The sequence below is a fragment of the Ambystoma mexicanum genome, chromosome 5q, assembly GCF_040938575.1.
Source record: "Ambystoma mexicanum isolate Mex_15411 chromosome 5q, UKY_AmexF1_1, whole genome shotgun sequence".
NCBI classification, from domain to species: domain Eukaryota; kingdom Metazoa; phylum Chordata; class Amphibia; order Caudata; family Ambystomatidae; genus Ambystoma; species Ambystoma mexicanum.
In genome coordinates this window covers 530,234,155-530,259,950 of record NC_090933.1, presented here as the reverse complement: position 1 = coordinate 530,259,950, position 25,796 = coordinate 530,234,155, and the positions used below count along the sequence as shown (strand labels likewise).

The 25,796-nt window shown below is 45.9% G+C and overlaps 1 protein-coding gene across 1 annotated transcript in view; it reads right to left on the bottom strand.

Moving 5' to 3' along the window:
• The window catches only part of LOC138497503 (chloride channel protein C-like), an 876,774-nt gene that overhangs the window by 803,701 nt on the left and 47,277 nt on the right, over positions 1-25,796 (bottom strand). The window contains exon 2 of the mRNA XM_069621029.1: positions 23,309-23,438. Within this exon, the coding sequence (XP_069477130.1) occupies positions 23,309-23,438 (130 nt within the window). The remainder of the gene's footprint in view (positions 1-23,308; positions 23,439-25,796) is intronic.

Genomic DNA, 25,796 nt, shown 5'->3' with positions numbered 1-25,796 from the left:
ACAAAAAACATTCAATCAGGCTGAAAAAACCCTGCCTTGCTCTGGAGGAGATGACAGTTGGTGGCAGCTGAAGAAAGAAAGAAATGGTCCAGTAACAGACAAAGGACTGCCATTTGCTTCCAAACACTATTTATGAATAAAAATGTGAAGACGTTTATCTCTGCAGCAGGACTTTGTAAAAATGAAACCATTTGGCAGTTTAAAAGTGATTTTGTGGTTTATAATTTGAGACATTGCAGAATTCACTGACCCATTGGGAATAGAAATGGCAAAGAATCAGAGATTACAACGAAAGTATCCATGATGCCAATGCAAATTTTCATATTTACATCCCTTCTGATGATCCACACATATGTATAAAGTTATGGAATTTTAGGCTGAACATTTCACACTGAGAGGGGCGAAACAATGTCTCACAAACTGGAGGATTGGACTGCTATGTGCTGCATACAATATTTAACCTGTTTATGTAATTTGTTTAGATGTTTCCATGGTATAAATGTGCCATTTACGGCAAAACTGGATTTTAGTTAAAGTAATCGTGGGAGGTTATGGACATTGTAAAACTCACATCATAAATCTGACATCATTCCCTTGAAATCCAACCAGCTTAGAGCGAGGCGGGGAGTAGCACCCCTGACCAATCCAGTAGTTTAGAGGTGTCCATAGCTAAACCTGCCCAGCCATATACTTTGATGATGTCACTATGCCTTATAAATAAGAGTCCCTGACAAGACTCCACACACACGCGTCCTGAAGTTCCTGCGCTGCGTTCCTGTCCTGCTCCATCCAGATTCCAGACCCCACTACAAGGCCAAAGCAGTGCTGACCCTACTCCAGAGCCCACTGCAAATCCCAAGCATAGCTGATTCCTACTCCAGCAAAATTATTGATCCAGAAAAATCTACTAAAATCCCAAATAACCAAAGGGGAAAGCTGTGGTACCTTTTGCATCCTGAAAACAGACTGGCTTGCTGCCCACTAACTGCATGCCCCCTGCAATCCTGCCAACCAGCTGACCTTTAGTATCCAGTGACCAGAATTGCCATTCCGCTGTCCTTGCCATTCGGTGACCAGAACGGCTCAGCTGTTTTCTTTTGCCAGGCGCATAGCCTTGTGGTGACCAGAACCTGTTGACGGTCCAAAAATACCAAAACTAAAAGTGCACTGTGAGTATAATCCCTACCGCATAGAAACCTATAACCTATCTTGTGTTGCCTTTGTCCTTATCCCACTCTCTAAGCCATCCTATCCTTATCCTGATAACTTGTTAAAAACTGTTAGAAATATCTGTGCACCCTGCCCGGGACTTTCTAAAGTGCTAGCGCCATTTCTTTTCAATTTTGTCTTGTGTAACCATTAGTCCTATTTCGAGTGATCGGACTGTTTCCGCCAGGGTTGGGCGCTGGAGTGACAGGGTTGAATTTGCGAATCAACTTTGGATCTTACTGTGTCCATCTTTGTTGGTCTAGTCTGAATACTTTAGTTTTGAGTAAAACTGTTTTTGTTACAAGTGAGTTCCTTTCCTATTTCAAGGCTTCATTTTGCTCAAAGCACACCTTTTTATATCTTGCATAACTCATCCAGTTTCATAGCTAGAGACCTATTTACACTTCTATAATATCCCTGTGATATACCTCTATCCCCTAACCCAAAAACCGCACTCCAAATCAGTATTTCACCCATTTTTATTAAAAACCGTTTGGGTAATTTAAAGCAGGATTTTAAAAGAAATGCAACTTTTACACGTGTCATTTGGCTGCAATCTGTTCTAAAATGTCCACTCATTTTAAATGGTATGCCTTTTACTGATCCATTGCCTTGTGATTGCCAGTGATATACCTAAATGCTATTGTGATAAAACATATGTATATTACAATGTAACCACACATTCATTCATTATTTGCCATTTCCGATTGCTATTTTAGGCCTTTGTTAAGGGTTTAAAGTCTGTTTTTGCCTCTTATTCTGTGAGGGAAGGTCAGATTTGTATTCTGTCTTCTGCCTCTTATTCCTGATTACATGCTGCTGCTTCTTTCTATCTAATTCGATTATCTGTGGGTTGAGGGAACACTGCAGGGGGAAACCTTAACTTGGGTGCTATCTTTTCTAATTCAAAAAGTGCCCCTATTCATGTGTGCTGTGTATCTGTTCTACTAAAAGGTTAACCAAGTATCTTGATTCCATTTGCATTGTGAATCACCCCATTGCTGATTGCTGCTCCATTTGAAAATGGTATGATTTCTTTTGAATTTTAAAATAAATAAATATTGCATTTCACCAACCAGCATGGTTCATGGTCATTTGTGACCCGGGGTATTAGAAAAGGGGGTGTGATACGAGTGGTGTACCATCTCAAATTGAATCTGCATAAAATAAGGAGAAAAGCATTTCAGTTGTGCGCTACATACTAGGCTGAGACAAAAGTGTGTGTCGCCTGATTGAAATCCTTAACAAACTTGGGGGCTCATCCAGGATTGTGTTTGGTTACCACCCGTGCAGTCTAGCACAGTAGACTAACCTGCAGGGTAGTGATACTTTGTGTGGTTGGAATACTGTGTTACACTGTACAACTCATCCAGTTTCATAGCTAGAGACCTATTTTCCCTTCTATAATATCCCTGTGATATACCTCTATCCCCCAACCCAAAAACCACACTCATAATCAGTATTTCACCCATTTTTATTAAAAAAACGTTGGGTAATTTAAAGCGGGAATTGAAAAGAAATGCTACTTTTACACATGTCATTTGGCTGCAATCTGTTCTAAAATGTCCACTCATTTTGAATTGTATGCCTTTTGCTGATCCATTGCCTTGTGATTGCCAGTGATATAATCTAAATGCTACTGTAAGAAAACATATGTATATTATAATATAACCACACATTAATTCATTATTTGCCATTTCCGATTGTTATTTTAGGCCTTTGTTAAGGGTTTAAAGTCTGTTTTTGCCTCTTATTCTTTGAGGGAAGCTCAGATTTTTAGTCTGTCTTCTGCCTCTTATTCCTGATTACCTGCTGCTTCTTTCCATCTAATTCGAATATCTGTGGGTTGAGGGAACACTGCAGGGGGAAACCTTAACTTGGGTGCTATCTTTTCTAATTCAAAAAGTGCCCCTATTCATGTGTGCTGTGTATCTGTTCTACTAAAAGGTTAACCAAGTGTCTTTATTCCATTTGCATTGTGAATCACCCCATTGGTGATTGTTGCCCCATATTAAAAATTGTATGATTTCTTTTGAATTTTAAAATAAATAAATAAATATTGCATTTCACCAACAAGCCTTGTTCATGGTCCATTGTGACCCGGGTTATTAGACACCCAGGAACCGGAACAAAAATCTCCTTCCACCGAAAATCTGCAACCCAGGGAACAGAGGGTGGGTAGGAGAAATAAAGAGCTAAAAAGGCCCATTTCGTGGAAGAAGTTAGTGTCCTCCAATTTGAAGGGGAAGAATCCTTAGAGGATTCTGGGAAAAAGATCTTCTCCTTCAGGGACGCGGGGACTCTTCCCAAAGAAAAATGGGTCCCAAGATATCTAAATGAAGACTGGTTGGGTGTGGGGACTGAGTCAGAATTGCCCATCCTTGAACCCCAGAATGAGCATCCAGGAAACCCAATAGTAACAGAGGGATCCCAAGCTTCCCGAATCAATTCTGGCGACTGCCTCCAAAAAGGGAGTGGCAGCCCAGAATCAGAAAAAGGGGAGCCCAAAACTCCCCAAATATCCAAATGTCAAATTTTTCTTTCAGATTCCCAAACTCCCACACAGAATTATGCACAAACTACCCCTGTGTTGGAGTCAAAAATAAGGAAATTGACCACCCAGCTGGCCCAAAATGTGCATTATCATTGCCCACTTGAGGAGAAGGAGGGTAGATTTTATGCCCCGGTCCAAGTGCAAGGGCAAGGGCAATGTACATTTGCAGCGCTGGTGGACACTGGATCCCAAGATACCCTTCTGTCAAAAAGGGCCTTTGAACAGCTAAATTCAGGAAGGGTGGAGAGATACCAGATCCCTCTCACCCCTCTTCGTGGACAACGCCAAAACTTCAAAGGGAATGAAATTTCTGTCGAGGGGAGAGCGGATTTGGAAATAAAAATTGGGTGACACAAAGTGAAACATCCGGTCATAGTTGTGACTCAAGAGGGCAAACCCTGTCTACTGGGGAATGACATCCTGCGCAGGTTGTTCCCCCTAATAGACTGTGTGAATAAGGTCCTCTGGACTCAGACTAACAGGCCAATATAATTGAAACAGAGTGTCAACCATGTTAGTTTAAATGGCACATTGGCAATGGTTGAACAAAAACCTGATCATATTGAGTTTCATTTCCAGAACAATCAAATACCTGACGTGACAATAATTGCTGTAGGACAACAAACTGGGGATGGGAACTACTCTCCATTCCTGAAAATCAACCTTCCTTCCAGTCTGAAGTGGCATTCCACACTGGAAGGAAATACTTTGAAATTCTATACTGATTCACAATCTGAAAATCCCAATACTATAGCCAAAAGTGATGAGAAACCAGCTCAGAGTTTAGCTGATATTCAGAAAATTAGAGAACAGTTGTTCATCCCTATTCAGTTAAATGAGGGGAAAGAGACTGTTCTCGTGTATGAACAATGGTAAGAGCTTCATCAGCAAAGCCACGTTCAAGCAGCTCCCAAAAGATCCAGCCATTCCCACATTTAAATTGATCGATAAGTGGGAAATGGGCCTGGAAACTCCCAATTCCAAACATCTCCTGCCTAGCAGGTGTATGCTCAAAATTGCTGTAGGTAACAAAAGCATAGAACACAATTGTTGGGTCATGCGAGATGTCCCTGCTGCATTTTATTTAGGCAGTGACATTCTCAATCGTTTTGACATTAATTTGGACCTGATAAATTAAAAAGCCTGGTCCCGACTATGGGGAAATCCCATGGACTTTGATGATTCAGAAAAAGCATTTTGGTCAGCCCAATTGCTGCTGTATGCAGTAAAAGTTCAAATTGGAGAGGAGGTCACTATCTCAGGACGGACCCGACTATTCCCACTTGAATTAAAAGTTAAAAGAGGACAGAAACTGTAAAATCCTAACGCATATGTACACCTCAATGCCCATCTCCAACAGCAGAGGTTGGGGTTAAACCCAACACCATTAGTCAATGTAGAACACAGCACTATTCCAATATTGATGGATAACAGTTACCCTACGAGTATCACTCTGGGCGCAGGCACCATTATTGGGATGGGGGTTGATGACTGACATTTTTCCATGGATCTAGGTAATGAACTGGTAGGACCAATCCCCAATGACTGCTTTGACAGTGATAGTGACAATGACTTACCACCAGACAGGATCTTCACCTGGCAGGGGGGGGAATTTCCTGGTGTACTCTTCTTGCCCTTATGGTGAGGAAGAGGTGACCAGTGACATTAGGCAGGATGAGGTGATCTTCCAGGTCCACAATGACAGCCTCTACTACCTGAAACCCTCTGTCCAGGTCAATACTCTAACCAGGGACCTTTCTACCCAGCTGGAGGAGGCCGCTGAGATAGCAAAATCTGAAGTCTTTCCAAGCTTCAGGCAAATGGGTGAAGAGCAGGTCAACCTAGCTGATGCCTGTGAGACTCCGGAGCAAATGCAAAAGTTGAAACAGGTTTTCTTAGATTTTCAAGATCTTTTTGCGGTGGATTTGTATGACTCTGGTCGCCCCGAAATCCATACAACAACAAGTCTCACGGACCCTGGAATGACTCCAGTGTTTGTAAAGCAATATCGCTTGCCTCTCGCATCCATGGAGTCCCTCACGGAAATCATCAAAAACCTTGAGTCCTCTGGGATCATTTGACCAGTCCACAGCACCTTTAATAATCCGGTGCTGGGGATTTTAAAACTGAACGGCCAGTGGAGACTCTGTGCTGACCCTAGGGAGCTAAATAAACGGGTCCATATGTCCCGATGGCCTCTCGCATATATTGACCAAGGACTGGCCTAGATCCAGGGGTCAAAGGTATACACTGCCATTGACCTGACCAATGGGTACTGGACCGTGCCTGTCAGTAGGGAGGACCAATACAAGCTGGCCTTTACCTTCGGGGGGCAGCAGTACACGTGGACCCGGACTCCCTTCAGATACATCAACTCCGGCAATTAATTCAACATCTTCCTACATAAGGCCATGCCCGACTTGGGTGAAAGGGATAACCTGGCCTATGTGGATGATGTCCTGATAAAAAGCTCAAATGTGGAGGAACACATAGCGGAAATCTGTTATGTTCTAACACAGTTGAGGGTTGCTGGAGCAAAACAGTCCTTTCAAAAGATACAGTGGTGCAGGACCCGTGTCAACTTCTTGGGGCATGAGATAACTCATGAGGGTCTCTGTCCCCAGGAAAAGAAAGTAGAAGCACTCCTTAAACTTAAAGACCCCCACAACTGAGCTAAGAAGCCTCTTTTGACTGACTAATTACAGTAGGAAGCTCGTGGAGGATTACACAGAGATCACAAGACACCTGATCCATCTATTGAAAGGGCGGTCAAGTGGGAGTGGGGTCCAGAACAAGCTGAGGCAGTAAAGCAACTCAAAAGAAGCCTCTCACAAGTGCCTTGTCTAGCTTACCCTGTCAAAAACCGAGTTGTTCTTGGAGACAAGGTTCTTGAATACATGCTTGACAGCAGTATTATATCAAAAGCATGACAAGGTCAATGAAGTCATCTCCAATGCAAGCAAGACTTTATCCCCTGTGAAGGAACAATTCAACTATTGTGAGAAGGGACTCTTGGCAACGGTGTGGGCATTGGAAAATTACCGCCTGTTCATCCAGGGGGAACACATCATAGTGGAGACTCCACACAAGCCTTTGCAATACCTTCAAAGTGACAGAATCTGGCCCGGAAATGTGAGTAATTCCATAATTACTTCCTGGATTCTGTGAATGCAAGGCTTTCCTGTGGAGGTCAGATATGGCCAAGACAAGAAGAGTCCCCTCGCGCAAGGTCTGGCTGACTTGCATGATTGTGCCAGAGAAAACGGTCTCGAGGACGAAAGTCTTAAAACCCAGGACAACATGGAGGCGTACCTGAATTCCCCACACAAAGTCTATGAAGAGGACATGTGTGAGGGAATGCCCATGGTTTATGTGGACGGGTGCTCCTACCATGTTGATAACAATGGGGAAAAGGAACTGGTGGCCGGCGTTGTGAATGTTCGGGTAAATGATGCCCTGCAACCCTCTGCTGGATACAAAATCAGTCCCCGCAGTAGTCAGGTGCAAGAGTTGATAGCAGTTCATCAGGTCATCCTCACTGCCGTCCAACACCAAGTTCACAAACTGGTCATAATCAACGACTCAGATTATGTCCGAAATAGGTTCATGGAACACCTGGTTAATTGGAAAACCAAAGGCATGCTATGTGCTAACAACAAACCGCTTAAACATGGCAAGCTAATCCAAAATATTGATGATCTGGTCTCCTCTAGTGGGATGACCATCTATTGGAAGAAGATCAAGGGTCATTCCAGAATAGAGGGACCAGACAAAACTGGAAATGACCTAGCTGATCAGCTGGCCAAATCGGGAGCCATCCAGGATGATCTCCTTGAGATGGAGTCCCTGTTGGGGGAAATCCAGGTCACTGTGATCACTAGATCCCAGACAAATGCTCACAATGAACTATCAACAGCCCAGTGGAGTAAGGAGACCCCAGATGCTGATTTAATCATGGCACAAAAAGGGGATCCAATTATTGGTAAATTTTATCAACACATTGAGGACCCTGAGACCTTTCCCCTGACGGATAGCAATTACATTGGGAAATAGGACCTTAGGGTTTTGATGAAATGTCAAAATATTTTCCGAATCCAAGACGGTTTGTTGGTAAGGAGATCCATATATGACTGTGACCAGTGTGTGGTCCCTGCCTCATTCCGAAGCCTGATGCTAAGTCATGCCCATGATGCAGCCACAGCCGGTCATCCGGGGTTTCACACTACTTTAGAAATCTTGCGAGAGGTTGCATACAGGCCACACATGGGGTGTGTCCACAATTTCAGCCAACATCACTCACACACGCCTTGGTCAGATTTACAAGTAGATTTCATCAGGCCCGTGATTCGCTCCTCTAGGGGGAACAAGTACATGTTAACCTTAACATGCTTGTTTACTAAATGGGTGGAATGTCTCCTGGTCCCAAATTGCAAGGCAGAAACAGCAGCTGGCCTAATGATCAACCACATCTTCTCGTGTTTTGACATACCCCAAAGGATTGAGTCAGACCGAGGTAGTCACTTCACCAGCGAAGTGATGACAGAGATGTGGGTGATACTTGGGGTAACAAGGAAACTTCACATTGCATATCTCCGTCCTCTAGTGGTGGAGTTGAGAGGTACAATAAAACCATTGTGAGCATTCGAAAAAAGTTTATGGTAGACTCTGGGCCAAGTTGGGACATATGATTACCGCTTGTCCTGATGGCAATCACATTTACACCTTCTTCTGCAACTAAGATGTCTCCATTTGAGCTGATGACTAGATGAAGGATGGTCTTACCTCAGCATCTGCTCTATAGAACACAGGAGCAGGCACTGATAAACGCCTCCACAACTCATGAGTATGTTGAGAATCTAAGAAAACACCTTCAACATGCTTTTTCATATGCTCAGCAGAATCTGGAAAGATCTGCGGAGAGGATGAAGACTCAATATGATTTAAAAACAACCAAAAAGGAATACCAAGTAGGAGACAGGGTCTACTTGTACAATTTCCAAAGGAACCAGACCAAAGAGCGTAAACTTTTACCCAGTTAGCGCGGTCCTTTTGAAATTGTAGATAAAATTTCACCAGTCGCCTATAGAATCCGCATCCCCAAAGGAAAACTGACAGAAGTGAAATGGGTTCATATTAATCAGCTAAAGAGTTGTCAACCTAAGCACACTTTGCAGCAAATTGAGGAACCAAGAGAGAATCACATAGAGGAGACATCTGAAGCATGACGATAAGAAAAAGAAGAATCAGAAGGGAATGATGGATTTATAAGTATAATTATGTAACAAGGAGTATTTTTCTTCACTATCAATTGTCATTATTGAATGCATGCATGTCCCACTGCTGTCAACCCTATTGGAAGGCAGTTAGAGGGAAAATTAAGTAACCAGTTCTTATTTATTTAACAGATTTGTACTGGTTGCGCCTATTCAAAGACCAAGGAGGACCTCCCTGGCGACCTGGAAGGGAGAAATCAAAGAAAATCTCGGGGCGTCGCTCCACACCATGAAGGAAGATCCAAGAGAAATATGTGAGTGTCGTTCCACGCTCCAAAGAGAGACAGCAAGAGGATTGAGCCGTTCCGCTCTCTGATGGACGAAGGACTCCTAACCAATGGAGCCCACCTTGCCCTACTCTCCCTCAACAAGGATCTCAGAAGAGTCGGGGTGGGGGGGGGAAATCTGTGGGCTACATTGACCAACTGAACAGAATGTCTGCAAAACCAAACTGCGCTTCAACAGAAACAGCGAAATGGTTGCGCTGGTTCCAGTGAGCACCATGGCCTCAAAACTGCGTTTTTTAGCAACAAAAAGATGCCTGCACCGTCTTGCCAAGCACATATTGGGCAGGATGGAACAAGAGGGCACACTGAGGAAGCTTGCCATTCTGTTCTTACCTGTACAAAAGAAATAAGTGAGAAAAAAAACAGCGTTGCTTTGCTGCCAGCCCAAAATCCTCATTAAAAAGGAAACTTTTTCACTTTTAAAAAATGGTGTTCTGACGCTATTTCCATTTGTTCTTCCTTACACCACTGGGATTAATAAGGCCCTGCCATGCCCAGTATATTTCATTGTGCTTCAGCAAAACCAGGCATGATTTCTGAATGACAGGCCCTGTCAAATCAACTCTGAGAAAAATCAACAAGGAACTCCACTTTTACCCGCATGGGAAAACGCGTTCATTTTCTTCACAAAGTATCAAAGCTCAGTAGTTAAAAAAAACTCCAGCAATCTGAGCCAGGTCAATTTCAAGGCATCTCTGCTTCAAACAAAACTGCTGCATACAAGGAAATACCTATAGCTGCAAGACAGTGTGGTAATGCAAAGGGAGATGCAAAACCGAATTTAAAAAGAAATGCCAGCTTTTCACCACACATGTAAAATGGGCTTTGCAATCTCAAGGAGAAAAATACCTGTTTTTAAAAAGTAAATTGTTGAATGAAAGCCTGCCATAATCTAGCAACGTGAAGGAGCTTGTGCTGGGAAAAATACACACATGGGTTATTTTATTCAATGGGCTTGTTTAATTCAGGACCAAATATAAGAAAGTAAAACTGTTAAACCATATTGGCTGGATTTTTCAAGCTCGAAAAGAAAAATAGGTTTCTGCTTTTGGGGGGTGGATGCTACCAACAGGAGGGCCTCTCTCAGCCCATACTAACACCCCAGTGATAATTGTTAGGTTGGACAGAATGCAGTCTAGGCTGAACCCACTGACAATGGAAGCTCCAGAAAAAAGGAAGTGTGAAGTTGGCAATAAACCTTCAATCAGGCTGAAAACCCCCCCACCTTTCTCTGGAGGAGATGACAGTTGGTGGCAGCTGAAGAAATAAAAAAATGGTCCAGTGACAGACAAAGGACTGCCATTTGCTTCCAAAGACTATTTATGAATACAAATGTAAAGATGTTTACCTCCGCAGCAGAACTTTGTAAAAATGTAAACATTTTGTAGTTTAAAAGTGATTTTGTGGTTTATAATTTGAGACATTGTAGAATTCACTGACCCATTGGGAATAGAAATGGCAAAGAATCAGGTATTACAAGGAAAGGATCCATGATGCCAATGCAAATTTTCATATTTACATGCCTTATGATGATCCACATATATGTATAAAGTTATGGAATTTTAGGTCGAACATTTCACACTGAAAAGCGCAAAAAAACTGGTAGAAGGGCGAAACAATGTCTCACAAACTGGAGAATTGGACTGCTATGTGCTGCTTAAATTATGTAACCTGCTTACATAATTTGTTTAGATATTTCCACTGTATAAAAGTGCCATTTACGGCAAAACTGGATTTTAGTTAAAGTAATTGTGGGAGGTTCTGGACATTGTTAAACTCACATCATAAATCTGACATCATTCCCTTGAAATCCAACCAGCTTAGAGTGAGGCGGGACTAGCACCCCTGACCAATCCAGTAGTTTAGAGGTGTGCTTAACTAAACCTGCCCAGCCATATACTTTGATGATGTCACTATGTATTATAAATAAGAGTCCCTGACAAAACTCCACAAACACTCTTCTCGAAGTTCCTGCGCTGCATTCCTGACCTGCTCCATCCAGATTCCAGACTCCACTACAAGGCCAAAGCAGTGCTGACCCTACTCCAGAGCCCACTGCAAAACCCAAGCATAGCTGATTCCTACTCCAGAAAGATTATTGATCCAGAAAAATCCACTAAAATCCCAAATAACCAGAGGGGAAAGCTGTGGTACCTTTTGCATCCTTTTGCAGACTGGCTTGCTGCCCACTAACTGCATGCCCGCTGCAATCCTGCCATTCAGCTGCCATTTAGTCTCCAGTGACCAGAATTGCCATTACGCTGTCCTTGACATCCGGTGACCGGAACGGCCCAATTGTGCAGCTGTGTGGTGACCAGAACCTGGTGACGGTCCAAAAATACCAAAACTAAAAGTGGACTGTGAGTATAACCCCTACCCCAATAGAAACCCATAACCTATCTTGTCTTGCCTTTGTCCTTCTCCCACTCTCTAAGCCATTGTATCCTTATCCTGATAACTTGTTAAAAACTGTTAGAAATATCTGTGCACCCTGCCCTTGACTTTCTAAAGTACTAGCGCCATTTCTTTTCAATTTTGTCTTGTGTAATCCTAAACCATTAGTCCTATTTCGAGTGATCGGACTGGTTTCCGCCAGGGTTGGGTGCTGTGGTGACAGGGTTGAATTTGCTAATCAACCTTGGATCTTACTGTGTACATCTTTGGTGGTCTAGTCTGCATACTCTAGTTTACAGTAAAACTGTTCTTGTCACAACTGAGTTCCTTTCTTATTTCACGGCTTCATTTTGCTCAAAGCACACCTTTTTATATCTTGCATAACTCATCCAGTTTCATAGCTAGAGACCTATTTTCACTTTTATAATATCCCTGTTATATACCTCTATCCCCCACTCCAAATCAGAGTATTTCACCCATTTTTATTAAAAACCGTTTGGGTAATTCAAAGCGGGAATTGAAAAGAAATGCAACTTTTACACGTGTCATTTGGCTGCAATCTGTTCTAAAATGTCCACTAATTTTGAATTGTATGCCTTTGGCTGATCCATTGCCTTGTGATTGCCAGTGATATAACCTACATGCTATTGTGATAAAACATATGTATATTATAATTTAACCACACATTAATTCATTATTTGCCATTTCCGATTGCTATTTTAGGACTTTGTTAAGCGTTTAATAGTCTTCTGCCTCTTATTCCTGATTACCTGCTGCTTCTTTCTATCCACTCAGAATTCGATTATCTGTGGGTTTAGAGAACATTGCAGGGGGAAACCTTAACTTGTGTGCTATCTTTCCTAATTCAAAAAGTGCCCCTATTCGTGTGTGCTGTGTATCTGTTCTACTAAAAGCTTAACCAAGTGTCTTGATTCCATTTGCATTGTGATTATCACCCCATTGGTGATTGCTGCCCCATATTAAAAATTGTATGATTTCTTTTGAATTTTAAAATAAATAAATAAATATTGCATTTCACCAACCAGCCTGGTTCATGGTCCATTGTGACCCGGGGTATTAGAAAAGGGGGTGTGATACGAGTGGTGTACCATCTCAAATTGAATCTGCATAAAATAAGGAGAAAAGCCTCTCAGTTGTGCGCTACATACTAGGCTGAGACCAAAGTGTGTGTCGTCTGATTGAAATCCTTAACACCAGCTGCGTAGAAATGGTTTCTCTTTGTCCATTGAACCTCTTTAAGTTAAGCGTGATAATGAAACTGTATCATGAAAGAATCTGTTCTGGGGGGGCGTGGCCTGGAGCTCATGGCGAGTGGAAGCAGAGTCGCCGTGCTCCGGCCGAGGCGCCGTATCTTGATCCTTTTGCCTGCCTGAAATTACTTCTAAGACAAAAAGAACCGGTTCCGAGCGAAGGAGAACCAGCCCCGGACACAAACCTGTGGTTTTCTCCTGGGTTTGGACCTCCAGACCCACGGATTTTCCCCTGCAAAGGTCCCCCCCCACTGCTGGCAGGACCCAAGATGGCGGCCATCTGTTGAAGCCGGCGCCGGAGGAAAACGCTAACCGCCTTTGCAGCGAAGCCGACCCACAAGCTGCTGCCACAACCGAAAAAATAAGGAGGAGCCTGCCCCTCCACCCGGGTCCGATCTGCTGTTGCTGCAGTGGCTGACCGGAGAGACAAGTGGACGCTCCCGCCCTGGGAGACTGGGCCTGGGCCCTGGGCTCTGGCCTCTGTAGCGGCCGAGGAGTAAGAACCAGAGAGACACTGTGAGAGGACACGCTGACCCCTTGGCGCGGGGAGCCCCGCCACCGACAGCAAAAGAAGGTGGAGGTGAGGAGAGCACGGGGTGAGGGCATAAACCAATCGAATACCCCCAGCATAGGGGACCATAGCGCCACACCATCGGCGTGCTGTTGTTTGCCCCTCTGAGAACTTGAACACTGATCCCAACAGGCCGATGCGGCCTTTACAGAGGGGCCCCCATCCGCTGCCTCCCTGTTGATCCCTGGAGACCCGCGAAAAACAGTTCCCACACGCTGCGGACTGGCCTGGACTACCTTCCAGTACATGCTGAATGCTGACCCTCCCACCCCCGGAACCATAAGCTCCCCCAGCCCGCACACTAAAATCACCGGGCTGGCGGGGGCATTGCTGTGGAGGCAACGTCCACTATCACCTACCCACACATGACCGAGTGGCGTCTCTGAACGTCCCTCATCATGGCGGCCAGGAATAAGACGAAAACAAGCACCATGGACACATGTATCCGCTAAAGCCAAAACTCCTCCGCAGCCACGCACTTCCACCCCCGAACCTCGGCAAGCAAAACCGGCAGACTCCCCCGAAAACCAAGCCCAGGTATTGGAGGCAATTGCATCACTGCGGTCATTTATAGATTCCAGAATCGGGGAGTTCAAATCCGAGCTGCAACTCATGCGCCAGGATGCCCGCAACTTAACAGAAAGAGTGACCACTGCCGAAACGACCATAAAAGAAATGTCAGACGACACAGCAGAGCTGAAAGCTAAGGTGCTGGACCTGGAACGAAAGGTGTTCACACTTGAGGCCAGAGCTGAGGAGGCTGAGGGCCGGGCCAGACGGGCCAACATCAGAATACTTGGGGTCCCGGAAGGAAGCGAGGGCTCGAATCCGACAGCCTATATAGAATCCCTGATACAACAGGAGGTGGGCGCTGGAAGAATAACGCAGGATTCTCGATCGAAAGGGTGCATAGATCTCTTCAGAAGAGACCCCCGCCGGGCGCGCATCCTCGCCCCATAATCGCTAAAGTACTCAACTTCCAGCATAGAGAGACCATCCTCCGGCACTCCAGAGAAGAGGGCCCCACTGAAAGTGGGAGCTCCAGGATAACAATCTACCCCGATTACACCCCGAAGGTCCAACAAGGGAGAGGAACTCATTTGTGCCGATTAAAGCCCGGCTCAGGCAACTGAACCTGAAGTACATGCTATTGTACCCCTCCAGACTGAAAGTGATCCACAAGGGGAGGGCGATTTTCCTGGAATCCCCAGCAGCTGCCAACATGTGGCTGGAAGACAACAATCTACCTGCAGATAAGGATCCTCAACCCACGGAAAACTGAAGAATCACCTGCGCTTGAGACATGGACGGATCCATGACTCACAAAGCTAACTCAGACACAAGACAAATAACCAAAGAGAAAGTAAAACCACCCAACAGTCAGATACATAGATGCGGCCCTTGCTCGGCCCACGCCAGGCACAGAGCCCTACCCCCACGAACAGTTCAGGACAGGCCAGTTGCCTGACCGACCTCACTCGTGCCTGACACCCAGATGGGTCCTGACGGTACGAGAGCACCTGAGCACCAGCAGGAACTTGTCATTGCTGGGTGCACCAGTTCCAGTTTTGTTAATCATTTCGTTCACCCAACAGTCCTCGAAATATTAAGAAAGGGGAATCACGGGACCAGAAGTCCTTGGGGGCCGAGGATGAGAAAACACCGGAACCCAGGAGGAGAGCCACATCACCTGGAGAAGGGGCCGCCCCGTGAAATCTGGGGCGACCGGAAAGATGAAACCAAAACACTAACTCAATGGCACTCCAACTTAAGGTGAAGACGTGGAATGTGAGGGGTATGGGCACGTACATGAGAAGGAATCGGATCCACTATTACCTGTGCAGGAAAAAGGTATCGATAGTGATGCTTCAAGAGACCCATCTCATCGAAGAATCCACAGCCAAACTGTCCGAAAGATGGGGTGGGATTGGAAGATGGGCGCCATACTCCAAATTTGCTAGAGGAGTGTTCACGTGGGTAAACCTGACACTGCCCTTCCAGCTACTGGACTATGAAGCCGACAAAGAGGGCAGATATCTAATACTATGGGGAACTATCAAATCCATGCCAGTGTGCCTGGTGAACTCATACTTACCAGAACACGGAATACCCTCACACCTCAAAATGCTTAGTGCTAAAATGATTCTTCGCAGAGAGAGTGTGTTCATATGGGGTGGTGACTTCAATTGCATCAGGAACGGAGCTATGGACAGATCAGATTGCCCCCGTCTTTTAAATAGCCCTGCATCTAACGTGCTAAACACCACAATAGAGCAACCCGACCTAGTGGATATCTGGAGGGAACAACATCGCACCGAGAGGAGCTATTCTTATTACTCGGCCCCGCACAAGGTCCATACGAGGATAGACAATTTGTTCATAGATCGTGAGCTGGCTCAACAAGTAGACTCCACAATGTATCTAGGCAGAACCATATCCGATCACTCTCTGCTGATTATGCAATGGGCTCCTAGAGGACCCAGACCGCCAATCCCATTATGGAGAATGCCACTGGCAGCACTCACTGACCACGCCTTTAAGGAGGAACTTGGTGCTAAACTCGAAGAATACCTAGACATTAACACAGGCTCAGTGTCAAGTTGGAGCACACTATGGGAGGCCATGAAGGTTGTGACACGGGGAGAAGTCATATCCGGAGCTGGTGGCATCCGCAAGCATCTGAAGTCAGAACTGGAGGATCTGGAGAATAAGATTACACACGTGGAATCCGAAATCGACACCATGCCGGACGCTGAAACAGAACTAAAGGGCACCCGGGAGGAATGCCTTTTGGCCTGGAATAGACTGTCTAAATTCGACTACACAACCTACATAGCCAGGGCGCACAAAGAAGCAGATAAACCTGGTACGCCTGGCTGTGTAAACGCGAGTTCCCAAGACACCTCCCAACCGAAATAACTGATGAAAGGGGGACAACCCACAGGATGCAACAAGATATTAACTCTGCCTTTGCGGCCTTCTACTCCAAACTGTATGCCCACAACACCAAAATACAGTGGAGGACATAAGGGCTACACTGGCAGAGATTGAGCTCCCAAGACTGATGGAGGCCCAAAGCGAGCTACTGGACACGGAAATCACTCCAGAAGACATGACGGAGGCGATTAGATCGCTAGCCACTTGCAAGACCCCCGGGAGCGATGGGCTTCCGCCAGAATCCTATAAAACATATGAAGCCACCCTCACCCCGATACTACACAAGGTGTATATGGAGGCATACGAAAACAGAATCCTACCCAACTCCATGAAAGAAACAATTATCATCCCTATACTTAAACCCAACAAACCTGTCGACAACTGTAAATCATACCGCCCAATCGCCATGCTAAATTATGACTGCAAGATCCTGACCACAATACTGGCTAAGAGGCTGGCGAGGGTGGTAGGAACCCTGATTCACGAGTACCAGAATGGTTTCATTCCAGGACGCAATACTACCGTAAACCTGAGGAGGCTCCAGCACATCATGGCAGAGACCTATGATCGGGACGAGGACCTAGCGGTGCTATCGCTAGACGCCATAAAAGCCTTCGATTCCATCTACTGGGAGTGGCTGATCGAAGTACTAAGGGAATTCGGCTTTGGCGAGGGCTTTGTAAAATGGGTCGAGGTACTGTATAATTCACCGGCAGCGAGAGTGAAGACTAGAGGGACGGTGTCCGAAGCCTGGGCGATACAGCGGGGCACCAGGCAAGGATGCCCGCTGTCCCAGATGTTATACATACTGGGCCTGGAGCCAGTAGCCGCCTATTTCAGGAAACAACACTTTGACGCGGGCATTGAGCTGGGCAGTGACCATTCCATAATATCCATGTACGCGGACGACGTCCTCCTGTATTTAAATAACCCTCAGCTCAATGCACAAGTCGCGTTGGACATCCTAGACAACTATGCCCGATACTCTGGGATAACATTTAGCAAGCTAAAGTCGTGTGCGTTTCCACTGGCCAGACTCAGGGGTCTGGATAAGTCCGATCTACCAGACGTCGGGATACAATGGCAATTAGAGAAGTTTAAGTACCTAGGAGTCGATGTGTGTCATACCCCTGCACTCACGCATGAACACAACACTGAAAAAGCAGTGGGTGCCCTCTGCAAATCCATGAACTTTTGGTCGAAGCTACCACTGGCAGTGATGGGCAGAGCGGCAATAGTCAAGATGATAGTTCTCCCCCGTTTTTTATATCACTTCACGAACGTCTGCTTCTACATCAGACCTCCCTTCTTCAGAAAACTGGACTCTCTAATCAAGGACTTCATATGGGGGTCATCCAGACACAAGCTCTCTTTACCTACACTTACGCTCCCGTACAAGGAAGGAGGGATACAACTACCCGATCTGCAAAGGTACTATCTAGCTGCACAGCTCAGCCACGTGACGAAATGGCTCTCCGATGAACCGTCAGCTGAAGTGGGGCTCCTGCGACATGCGACCTCCAAGCTATTCCCCAAAGAAATGCTTTGGAACCCGATGAAACAAACATCTGAAGTTCCCATGATTGTTACCCTGGGCAGGCAGATATGGGCCAGAACTGGCTTCCTTCGACAATTAAAACATCCCTACAATCCCAACACCCCCATTCTGGCAGATGTATGCAAAACTCAGACAGACCTAGCGACAGCCAGGAAATGGGAGAGAGCCGGAATCTACACATGGGGAGACTTGTTTGAAGACGGCATGTTCAGAGAACTTGAATCGCTACAAGCTAATGAAGGCATCTCGAACACCCAATTCCTATGGTACCACCACCTCAAGAGGATAGCTAGGGCACAATGGCCTGTCTGGCCAGAAGAACCCCCACCGGACCCCCACCTCCAGGAAATGTACGACCTAGCAGATGGTTGGAAGCCGGTCTCCCGCTTATACATCAAACTGAACGATAGATCCAATCCAAAAAGCGCAACCCTGAGACAAAAATGGGAAACCGAATTGGGGATCACACTATCTGACAGTGAATGGGAGCGAATATTACTATACCCCAAAGAGGTGTCGAGGAACATTAGATTTAAACAAGTTCAACTAAATGTGCTATACAGAACATACATGACCCCACTAAGAGTTGCTACCTTTAACAAACAAGCATCTCCGAACTGCCCCTGGTGCGGAAATGATAATGCGGACATGATCCACATGTTCTGGACCTGCACCAAAATGGCGAAATTCTGGTCCATGGTAGATAGCACCTGCACCAAAGCGGGACTCACAAGATATGAATGGAACCCAAAGGAATGCTTACTGGGAGCCCATCCCAGACTGAGCAAATACAAACACCTGGTCAAACTAATGGACCTAGCCTGCATACTCGCAAAAAGGTCCATAGCTATGGCATGGAAATCTCCAGGGGGCCCGAGGCATGGACGTTGGCTTAAGGACCTGGAAAAATGGACAGAGGCAGAGACCAGAGCCTGGCAAGATGGAATCAACTCAAGCAATGATAACTCCAATGACAACCTAGAATCATGGAGGGCCCTGTTGCGCGACATCCAATACGCTTCGGATCACAAACCCCCCTGAGTTCTCACCCCTACCAGAGACTTGCCTGGGGTTTTCCCCCAAGGATGGACAACCCGGAAACTCAGCCCCCGTGACCTTGGGTACACCAACCACCGGCCCCCCTCCCCCTCACCACAACTACGAACAATACGCTGAGCTATGAAGACTGTGGTCATTAATTGGTTGTTGTTCGTTTGTTATGTTACCGTTTGATGGTTATTATGTACTTATATAAATGCCAATAAAATACTTTAAAAAAAAAATGAAAGAATCTGTTCTTTTCTAATATTTTCACATTTATTTCACATTTTTGAAAGTTTGTCAGAACCCTACAATATACAGCGTTGGATACATACTGGGCCTCATTACGAGCCCGGCGGTAACCGAGGCGGTAAAACCGCCTGGTTACTGCCGGACTTGTATAACCATTCCGCCTCCCTGATTCCTGGAATTAACGGAGCATTACAACCTCGGTTTTCCGGGAATCACGGAGGCGGAATGGTGTTAATCCCCAACCCATTGAGTCTTATGGGACTCGATGGGAATGGGGATCATGGAAACACCGGCAGCATCTCGTAATGCTGCTGGTGTTTCCTCGTCCGCCTGCAGGCGGGCGGTGTTACACCCGCCAGGTCAGACCTGGTGGGGACATCACCTCCCGCCTGCAGGAGTCGGGATCAGGCAGTCCGGAAACAACGGTGGTGGCGGGTTTACCGCCGCCGTTATTTCCTGACCGCCTGAGTTGTAATGAGGCCCAATGTCTGAAAGTCTACACAAAGCAATGCAAATATAGGTGCCTATGGGCATGCAAAAAACATCTATAGCGTCCCTCTCTTACACTTATTGTTTAAATAGCCATCAGCCTGTAAAATAACTAGCAGCCAATGAATGGCCTTATGCAGATGAGACACTGGGTATACATTGGGTGTTCAGAAATAGCATGCATGCGCTTGGTGATCTATTCTATTATCATCTTGACTCTCGATTTCAGGAGTTGATTACAATGTCCTTTTTTGAACAAATAGGTCTTCTTATCTTGACGCTTGGTCAAACATCTTGGCCGTGTAGCACTGCCTGAGCACTTCATCCGTCCACGGTTAAAGAACGCCCTCTTTCTGAGTCTGTCCCCTAACTTCTGTTACTCTGCTCCTGACTGGCCAGCCTGATCTTTAGATCTAGAAAAACATCTCAAAAGCAAGTGCATACCTGGGAAGCATATAAAGGGTGGCCATCTAGTTTTTTTCATGCTGTCCATCATCCTAAAGAGCACTGAATTAGTTACACATGGGTAATGCGACCACAGCAGGTCCTGTGGATGTTACACCACCAATTTTCGAGGCCCTTCTGGAAGCAGATTCTTGAGCGAAGAGGTGGACACATGTGTGCCTGTAACAGAGCGTATCCTGAGGAGAAGTGCAGCTAGTTATTAAAATGCGGCTAGTCTGTGCCAGCCCACTTCCCATATAGAGCCTGCCCCTTAGGGGTAGGGAGTCATAGCCAAGCACCATTTCATATGCTGCAGAATTTCATGTTGGGATCCTATTGGAGGTAACCGGGCTCTACGACTTCTCCTCGATCCACCTCTCCAGCTTGCAGGAATTAAAGAAACAATGAGGTTGGGGTGCCTGAAAATAGGAACAGTGAGTTATCATCCCTCATTTGCGCTTGTGCACTGAGGGGGGGTTGGGGGTGGGGGGGCGTTGGTGGGGCGTTTGAAGCACCCAGAGCAACATTTCCATTGCAAGATATTTGAAGTGGAGCAAGTCTCATTGGCCCATTATGCCTTCCCCCACAAATTGGCTCACTAGGGCGTGGACAAAATTGGGCCTTTGATATGTGTTAATGACGATTACCAGCAACATTGATGACACGCCACAACATGGACGACACACCAGAATGGCTGCAGATGCTGTCAGACATGCTCTGTGTCACTGGAGCTCTAGGGAAATGCAAAAAGCGAGCAGTATCCCTGTACTGCTTTGTCCTATGGTGTTATACAAACTGTTTTACTCTACCGTAGTTGATGTAGAAAAAAAGACTAAGATAGAGAAGGAAACGGGATTAATGGTAATAGCTATTTTATACTTATTGATCTAGGTAAAAACATGACATATACATTTACTTTCAATGGCTACCTGTAGTGCTCCAGATAAGAGTTTGAAGCAGAAGTATTTTACTCCCTATTTTTGAAAGTTGGGAATAAAATGATTTTTATGAGTAAAAACATGAGTCCAGTTCCCAATGGGAGTATTTTATAAATGATTAAACATATGTTCAATTATACAACAGAAATGTTTTTGAGAAATACTTATTGGCACCAAGTTATTCATGCGCATTAAAAGATGAATTTGACCTCTTCCATAATGATAGTAGTGTGTTGCATGTGCTACTACATGCACTACTGCTCTAAACACATCCATGCATCTGTTTGGGTGAATGCACGGGGCACAAGCTCCTATGTGTCAACTTCCAATTTTTTAATGGGAGTATTTTTACTCCTTGTATTTATTTTTTGGGAGTATTTGCCTATTTTTAGGGAGTAAAAGTGGCTGATACACCCCTTATCTGTAGGGCTGGCTACCGGTCTATGGCCTCATTTTTTGTAAAATAATTAGCAATTTTCCCGGTGTCTTAAATCTGTACTATGATTAGGTCTCCCTTCTGCCTGGCATATATGACCTCAGAGACATTTAGCACTCTCCAGGACAAACAGAGCTCTTATTTTCAATGTTCTGCATGTAATGATTTGTAAGGTTTTGTGTAGCACAAATATGGAACCTAGATATGTGAAAGTAATACATGTAGGGTAATTCATTGTCTCTATGTATATGTTGATGCACTGTGTTATGCACTGTTCATGGTTTAATTAATTTACTATGGCAAAAGAAAAAAGTAAAATAGAAAGCAGAAAAATAGTTTTTCAAAGAATATGTTGAAAAAGAATAAAACTGTTTCGCTAGCCAAGTAATAAATGCTGTGTGACCTTAATTCGGTATATTGTTCTTCTGTCTGCATGATGGTAATAGTAGACACAGAGACATCCATGTCAAGATACACATGACAAAATCCAAATATTTACATGAATTAATGTGAATACTCAGATGTATGTGGCAGCATGCCCCCCTTGTTTCATTAAATCTGTACTGGAGCATGAAACCTAGGGCGTGAGGGGTCAGGGCTTTATAGCCTCAGGTCATTTGCTTGTACCTCCGGATAGAAGCTCAGGGGCTATAACCAGAAGGCTAGCTATCCCTGAGTCTCGAAAGTCCTGGCATTAGCGTAGCCCCAGATCTTTTCCACCCCTGGCTTGGGTGAAGGTGGGATTAGTAAATAAAAGCACATGTTATCAGAACCCAACATGCTTAAATTATTTGGAGTGGTTTTGCAGATACCTTAGCCTGGATGATTCTTTCAGAATGCCAGCCGGTTGGTTTACGAGCATCAGAGACTGGAAAGGTGTGTCAGGGATAGCGTCACTTTGCAGCGATACTGGTAAGCTTGATTTCACTGAGACATGCATCCGGCTACCTCCTAGTCCTAGGTGCATGTGTGAGATAGTCTCTCTTTTCCACAACATGTTAGTCCTCAATCTTTGCAGTAAAAGAATAGACCTATGCGCATGGGCAAGTCAATGCCAGTAGAAAACCAAGAACAACACACACAGTTTTCGAAACAAGGTGGCATGTTGCGCCATTTCTTTTCATGTAGCTTCCAAGAGGCAAGGTGCCCATGGGCCTCATTACGGGTCGGGCGGTCTGGAAATAACAGTGGCGGTAAACCCGCCACCACTGTTAATTCCGGACCGCCCGATCTCGAGTCCTGCAGGCGGGAGGTGGCGTTCCCGCCAGGTCTGACCTGGCGGGTTTTACACCGCCCGCCTGCAGGCGGACGAGGAAACACCGGCACCATCACGAGATGGTGCTGGTGTTTCCATGGTTCCCATTCCCATTGAGTCCTATGGGACTCAATGGGAATGGGGATTTACACCATTTCGCCTCAGGAATTCCCGGGTCACCAGGGTTGTAATGCCCTTGTAATTCCGGAAATCATGGAGGCGGAATGGTAAGACGAGTCCGGTGGTAACCAAGCCAGAAAAACCGGCAGGTTACCGCCGGACTCGTAATGAGGCCCCATGTCTTATCAGGTCCTAAAATGGCAGACAAGTCCCCTTGGGATTTTTCATTAAATTCAGAAGGCAGATATTCTGTATATCACTCGAACGCACGGTTCTCACCTGTATATATGATTCCACAAACTCCCAACGGATTTTGAACATGTAGTCGATTATTTGATGCGTGAGGAACCCCAGGGTCCCTACCACGGTCCCGATGAGCCCCATCATCAGCCATCGGTCCCACTCTGATCTAAACAATACACAGATACAACAGCTGTCATTACTCTGAGGTTACTGGATAGATACCAATGTGACATTGCATTCAAGTGGTAACATGTCTTCTCTTCATATGTACTCGGTGAAGTACTCTGACAGCTGGGCTGGACAGAGAACACAGTAGGCAGTACATACACTTAGGTTAGCTTTTGCGTCAAAATGAACATTTGCAAGAAACAATATGCAAACTGGACGCCATTTTTGTAATGGGGAGCCCTGGCTTCAGAAATGGGTGTAACTGGTGGTCATTGCAGAATTGAAGAAAAACATTGTTCAGATAAAAAGGAAAATGGCGGGGCATGACATCATGAACCAGTGAATGGATTATGGGAGTAAAAAAATCCCCGGTATAATTTTCCCTAGAAATCATTTCAAGTGCATTTCCTTGCCTGCATTTTTTGAGTAAACTTACTTTATATTAAAAGCATATTTTGCTCAAGTAAGTTTCCAAAGAGGCTTTTTCGTCTTGAGCATCTGCATTATGAAAGGACAAATAGATGTAACTGCAAGAGAGCTTCCCTTCCCCTTGTAAAACACAGAACTAAGCAAATACATGATGTATTTGTAAAAGTAGCTTTTCCGTCTAAATGAAAATGGATAGCAATAGAGCATTATAAAGGCTGGTCGCAGACAATGAAAGCAGCTGGAGCAACCATGCAAGGGCCACATTTACATGGATGCGAAGGTCCGAGCAATCACATCACAGGGTTTTCAAAGACACACTTTTCAGGTTTTGGTTCATGAGTTGTCGATCCAGTGGTAGCTCTGATATTATTCGTGTATGGTTCGACTCGAGTGCTTTGGCCAGGTGGCCATTCTCTTCACACACATGCCGGGCAGCCATTGGTGGAAAATGTCACAGAAGCCATTGCCACGGTTGCTGTCATCCCATGGTCGAAGTGGGCGGGAGCGGGCGGGAGCGGTCGGGAGCGGTGCTCCTATACTTCTTTTAATTACGTTTTACCGTTCCTATACTTTTATTTTAAAAAGAAACCATTCCGAAATGGTTAAGTGTTAAATTAAAAGTGTAGGAAGAAGTTGAAACTTGCACTTTCAGTGCACTTCACTGGACGTTCCCTTAAGCAGAAGGCACATGTGTTTTGGGGTTTGCATTGTGCATGTGAGGGGGCATGGTGATGGGGTTTGTGGGGAGCTGTGCAGGCCCGTAGGAAACATAGTTCCACTACTTCTTTTCGGCTCGCCGAAAAGGGCTCTTATCTTATCGCCCCTTATGTTAGCGGCGCATCACAGCAGGCCTAGGCCCACACCACCCCCACAGCCCACCAGGAGCAAAGCAATGGCAGCTGCACCCACAGCTGTGGGTACCACCACGGAGGCCACACCACATAGCGCAGAGACAGTGGAAACACAGGGAGACAGCAGCTCGGTCACATCATATGCAGAGGTGCCAACAACCCCTGGTCGCAGTATCTACCGGAAGACCTCAACCCCACCTGAGAGCCCACAACACGGGAAGAGCGTGGACAGACCCCTGAGTGCCTACCCCGCGCTGCCGCATTCATACACCGGACCCGGACACCGACGCATCATCATATGGCTTCCATGTCAACAGCCCATGGCCACAGCGCAGACCCTCTCCAACGCAGCCTTCAGCCACACTCGGCATGGTGCTGCAGAGGCTTGGGACATGGCACAGACAGAGGGACTCGGAATGGTGCTGCAGAGGCTGGGGACATGGAACAGAGGGAGATGGAGGCCATCGGGCACACCCAAGCAGTAAACATGCATACTATATGTAATAGCAACCAGAGGGCCACACGCACAGTTGCGTGGGACAACACAAGGACACAGAGCATGATAACTGCCAGTACGTCTGCACTGACAGCATTTGGCCAGAGGGTAAGGGAGATGATGGAAGGTGTCTCAGCACTTGCTGAGGCCATCGGAAAAGCAATGAATTGGTACGCCAAGAGCTCCTGGGGCCTGGCTCAATTCCTTCAAGTTCCACCACACCAACAGGGGACTCCCAGCAGAGCACGCCAAGGCATCAGTCCCTGCACCAGCTGTGCTCCAGATCACCGGGTGCTGGAAGGGGGGGCACAGAAATAATGATGTGACACCAATTGCCCTGAATGGCCATGCCGTGGAGTTGGGGTTGGGAGTGGGAGGGGGGATAGTGTGCTAGGGAGTTGGTGGTGGGAGTGGGAGAGGGAGAGTGTGCTGGGGAGTTGGTGGTGAGGGTGGGAGGGGGATAGTGTGGTGGGGACTTGGTGGTGGGAGGGGGATAGTGTGCTGAGGAGTTGGTGGTGGGAGGGGGATAGTGTGCTAGAGAGTTAGTGGTGGGAGGGGGTAGGGGGATAGTGTGTTGGGG